Below are 5,285 nucleotides of genomic sequence, written 5' to 3'. Positions count from 1 at the left end.
AATGAAGAAGGTACAATCAAGGTAGGTGTTTGTGAAGCTACAAGAAGAAATTTTTTTTTTATCAAGACCCTAATCATCTGGAAATGAAAAGATACAAAAACCTGGCACAGAGTTTATGACATGTGAATCACTTCATCTTGGTCGTACATTGCATTTTCACTCACATTATGATTTCTGGCTTAACAAAATGTGATTTTATCTCCTTGTGTGGGAGAACCACTACGCCATTCAGGTACATTGTGTCACTAACATGGACATCCTCCCCAAGAACCGCCATATTGCCGATCAGAACTGACTCTCCGATAGTTGAATACCATCCAATGATGCTGCCAGACACATGAGCAGAGCTTTTCACTCTGACTCCCTTCATCAGTGTGCACGACGAGAGTCTCACTCTGGATTCTATCACACAATCAGGGCCAACAACTACATCAGGTCCAATGATGCAGTCTTCTCCAACTTTGGCACTGCTGTCAATGAGAACATTTCCAATGATATTGGATCCTCTAGAGAGGTCTTGGGATGAATTCCTTCTTTCATGTTCCAAGTACAATCTCAAGCCCTTAAGATAATCCTTGGGCTGTCCAATATCCATCCAGAACCCAGATAAGACCATGGCAAAGAGGTGTCCTTCATTTGCAATGACAGGGAAGACTTCTCGCTCTATTGATGTAGGCCTTAGCTGAATTCTGTTAAGAACACAGGTGTTCAGGATGTAGATTCCAGCATTTATCTTGTTACCAACAAAGATCTTTGGTTTCTCCACGAAGTTCCTCACCCTTCCTGTTTCCTCATCAAGAACGACAACACCATATTTTGAAGGTTCATCCACCTATCAACAGTCAGTAGTTTTGTTTTTTTATACTGCTTCTCTCTAATCTTTCTTTCCTTTTTTTTTTTTTGTTGGTGGAGGGGAAGGAATCACTTTTATCGCATATAATCAATAGTTTTCTAGGAAGTAAATGTTGGAACAGGCAAGGAATCAAACAGAGAGCTAGTGAAATTCACCTTAGTGACCAAAATTGATGCTTCTCCTCCATGAGCTTTGTGGAATTCAATCATTTCTTTCAATGGATACCTGCAGGTAACATCACTATTGAGGACGAAGAATGGCTCATCAGACTCGCACAGCTTTTCTCTCACAAGGGCCAGTGGCCCTGCTGTACCCAGAGGCTCTGTCTCCTGTGAGCAAGTGATCTTGATCCCAACCTTCATCTCAAATTCCTCTAAGACACTCCGCATGACCTATGATAACCTAACCAATATGAAGTTAAAAAAAATACTATGAGCTATGGTTTAGCGGTTACTGCATCATCCATACCTGTGGTTGGTAATTGATAGCCAAGATGACTTCAGTAACTCCCACATCTTTAAGGGCCTCAATCTAATAAAAAACAATGGTTTCAACAACAGTTACAGCATTGTATTCATAGGCTTAAAGAACTAAAATAATTTCCCAATAACAGGAAAGGGGAGCTTGTCTAATCAAACTGGCATCTGCGTCAAGTAATTTCTAAGGGAATACTAATTGTTCAAAGATTCAAAGCTAACCTGATGTAAAATAATTGGCTTATTTGCAAACTCAACAAGTGGCTTTGGCTTAGTGAGTGTCAAGGGCCTCAAGCGGGTACCAAATCCACCAACAAGGATAACTGCTTTCATTGTGATATCCTTCCTTTCTGTTAATGGTGATGGCATTTAGAACAACTCCTCCATGAAAAATCAGATCCAGAAAAAGAAAATTTGCTTTACCTGTTGTATTGAGATGGTCCTGAGTTTTTCTAGATTGAACGAATCCCAAAGTTCACCATAAAAGGATCCTCAACATTGAATTCAACGGATATAGATTTACTAGATTTTCTTAGTCCGAAATATCTTAGAGCAATTACATGCAATTTGACTGGTTGCACATTCAGATTGATGTCCTTCTAAGCAGATTTCCTTGCAGAAAAAACAAAGGTAAAGATAAATCCTTAACTTTGTTTTTCTTGGATTGGCAACAGAAAGAATTTTAAAGTGTCAACAGTTCAATGATTCAATTTAAGCTTTACATTAAATCACTGAGTTTGAATTAGCAATTGGTAATTGCTACAGAAGGATAATGAGAACTGAAATCTCAAAACAGAGAATGGGATGCACAGCTTAAGAGATTTTTGGAGTCATGAACCCTTCACACAAGATTACATGAATGATTTTGCACAATGAATAATGTCATCCATTTTTGACTACTAAATTCTGAGTCTGAACAACAAGGCAAAATGGCAATCCAATTTCTCAGAACAGATAATTGATCCAGACGAATTGAACTCCAATGCTTTTTAACCAAAACAAAACAAAAATGAAAACTACCACATCTTATACGTTGGTTAATATGAACTAACCACAATGACAGTTACTAACAGTTGTATTAAGTGGGCTAATTATTTCTAAAGAAAAAAATAAAGAACTATGGAGAACATTTCATCAAGACAAAAAATGGCATTACAAGAGCTAAACCTAAGTCTTCTTTTGATTTGATTCAAGAAAGAATCCATTCAGATTCTTAAGAACACAGCTGTAGAAGGGTTTTAACATAAGATGGAGATGTAAGTTCCATCAGAAGATAGGTTAATAAACCAAGCTCACCAGATCCAAAAGTTAGGACATTTATCATCAAGATCACAAGATGATCATTACAGTCTCAGCAATCATGAAAAAGTAATAATCAAGTCCGCACATATTACCACCCCATCACCAAACCCATTATTTTGTTCTCCAACACTCCCCTTCTTTTAAGAAAGACATTCATTCCAAAACTCCACTTAGTAGAAATGAAGATATCAAAATAACCTAAAAAGACAGAATCATCCATATCTTAAACCCTAAAGCAGAACAATATTAAACAGGGCTGACCCCTTCATCAGATCATTTAGGAAGATGCTTCGTTCTCAAGTCTCAACAAAGTTCATCAAGTGTTGTAATAATAACAGATATGATAACTCCCAGATATCAACATATACAAAGAAAATAACACCCTTGAGGAAATTAACCAGAGAAGTTCAAATGGCAGAAAGAGAGAGAGAGGGTTTTGGGGATTCAATACCTTCTATTGAAATTCCTGAAAGAAATGAAGAATTCACTGTCGGTGGTAAGTGGTAACAGACCGACCTGCAAAGCCTCAAAGGGGAGACAGGGAGAGAGAAGAAGACTGAGAAGAGAAGACTGACAACGGCTCCAGGGAAGAAGGAATAAACAAACTCGTAGAGAAAACGCAACAATGCTAAGGGATTATTTCCCGCCGAATCGTTCACTTTCCAGTTTCGGATTGTAACTGGATAAACAAAAATCAAAATTCGATCCGCATCCATATCCGGACATCTATATTCGTTTTGAGATATTCCGAAAATAAAAAATAAAAAATTTTGGTAAATAAAAAACAAAATCTGAATACTCAGATAACAACCGTCTGGAAAAAAATTCAAATATTTAATATTAAAAAATTAAATAAATAATGATCTTGAGGGTTTTTAAAGATTCAATAAGTTCTAAAATATGAGGAAAACAACCGTCTGAAAAAAAATTCAAATATTTAATATTAAAAAATTAAATAAATAATGATCTTGAGGGTTTTTTAAGATTCAATGAGTTCTAAAATATGAGGAAAAGAAAATCATAATCTAAGAGATATGGATTGATAATGAATTGTATCCGTTAGGGGGAGGAAGGTCCGGGTTACACAAGACAGAGATGTAAATGGATGGCGAAAATCCGAATTCGATCCGCATCCAAATCCATTTAGAGGTATCCATATTCGGCCTGGAAATATCCGGAATTGATCAAATCCGCCAAATTTGATCCATTCACAGGCCAAGTTTCCACCATTGTGGGCTCTTCAATAAAATCAAAGTCCCACATCTATTTCTCTCTTGGTATTTTTTTAGAATACCTAGATTACCTCTCTATGAAAGCTACATTGATATTTGTACCAATTTAGATGTAGAATTTTTAGCGCTCTTTTATAGGTTACAATTGGCTAAGAAGGAGGGTTTCAAAGCTTATGGATTGAATGTGACTCTGAGGTTCGTCAGATTTCTTCATGATTGATCTTTTTCTTCTTTGGTTTACATTAAAAAATGACTCTATTTTAATTTTATTTTTCTTTAATCTTCCATGACTTTGAAGATAACCTATTGTTATAGAGAAGCAAATTAAGTAGCGCACTCTCTTGCAAAAAAAATGGCTTATTAAGATTTAAAAAAGCATTTGGTAGATCTCCACTTTTTGTGAAAGAGAACGAGAAAGAATCCATGCATAGACAATGTGCGTTCTAAAATCGTTTCACACCTCGCGGTGCTTACACCTCCTAACTATCGAGTTTTGTTAAAAAACCTCGTATGAGAACTTGTATAGAGCATCTCTCACCTTAACTGTCTTTATGTCACATTTTTAGAAAAATATTCATTTTTCATGGTTAAATTGTGTTTCATTGCTAATAATTATGTAATTACATCTCCCATGTTAGTATAAGTGAATTTTCTCATTATGATTAGACCAGCTTCATGTATTAGAAACGGAAATATAAAATCTATAAGAAAATGTTATTACATGTGGGCATGTAGGATTTTCCGGATGTGATTCCTCTACTTCAGACCTGCCCCTACTTCCGTGCGCCCCACACACAGTAGGGTGGAAAAGACCACCTTACCCCTGTTTGGGCAAGGCGCTCGGGCAAGGGTAAGGTGGTCTTTTTGTCGCCTTGTTGTGTCTAGAGTGCACAGCGAAGTACGGGCAGCTTGCAGTAGAGGGATCCGACCTGGATTTTCCACATATTTTGCATCCCAATTTGATTGCATCAAGTTGTCTTGGGCCAAAGCCCAAGACATCCAAGGCCAGGGTCCGTTCATAACAAATGGCCACAAGAACCGTGATTAGAGGCTTTAGAGCTAAATGGGATAAATAAATGATGGGATCTCTGCAAGCCTTCCAGTTACCAGCTCACTCATGAATCATGATAGAACAAAATAGGACAGAAGGAAGACCAGTCTCTGAACCGGCCAGTCCTGGGTGCCTAATGGAGTTATTAACCAGAGAAAGGAGTAAATTTTAGGATACATTAGGTGAATTAACCTTGGATTTACCACCAACTGAAGTCTAATTAATTTTGGGCTTCTTTTATAGGTCCTATGCCTAAATCCAAGTGACAACCCCTGATTTCAGCCCTTAAGACCATAGGCCCAATTCAAATTCCATAGATAACCTACTTTTTAAATTCCATATTCCATCCCTTCTTCTATGTGCTTAGGTTG

At 37.1% G+C, this 5,285-nt stretch overlaps 1 protein-coding gene across 3 annotated transcripts; it reads right to left on the bottom strand.

Annotated features, from left to right (window-relative positions):
* On the bottom strand, positions 1-3,154 carry LOC122645921 (mannose-1-phosphate guanylyltransferase 1-like). Of its 3 annotated transcripts, none has more exons than XM_043839331.1 (5): positions 3,083-3,154; positions 1,552-1,679; positions 1,322-1,384; positions 1,009-1,245; positions 1-832 (listed from the first exon to the last, which is right to left on the bottom strand). In XM_043839331.1, the coding sequence occupies exons 2-5, from the start codon at positions 1,660-1,662 to the stop codon at positions 161-163; spliced, it is 1,083 nt and encodes a 360-aa protein (XP_043695266.1). In that variant the 5' UTR covers positions 1,663-1,679; positions 3,083-3,154; the 3' UTR covers positions 1-160. The 3 variants fall into 3 exon arrangements, with proteins under 3 accessions (XP_043695266.1, XP_043695265.1, XP_043695267.1); XM_043839330.1 differs by lacking the exon at positions 3,083-3,154 and adding an exon at positions 1,753-1,864; XM_043839332.1 differs by lacking the exons at positions 1,552-1,679; positions 3,083-3,154 and having other exon boundaries at positions 1,009-1,255.
* Positions 3,155-5,285: the final 2,131 nt, after the last annotated feature.

The sequence above is a fragment of the Telopea speciosissima genome, chromosome 11 (assembly GCF_018873765.1).
Source record: "Telopea speciosissima isolate NSW1024214 ecotype Mountain lineage chromosome 11, Tspe_v1, whole genome shotgun sequence".
NCBI lineage: Eukaryota > Viridiplantae > Streptophyta > Magnoliopsida > Proteales > Proteaceae > Telopea > Telopea speciosissima.
The sequence above is the reverse complement of the archived record's forward strand: the minus strand, read 5'-3'. Positions and strand labels throughout refer to the sequence as shown.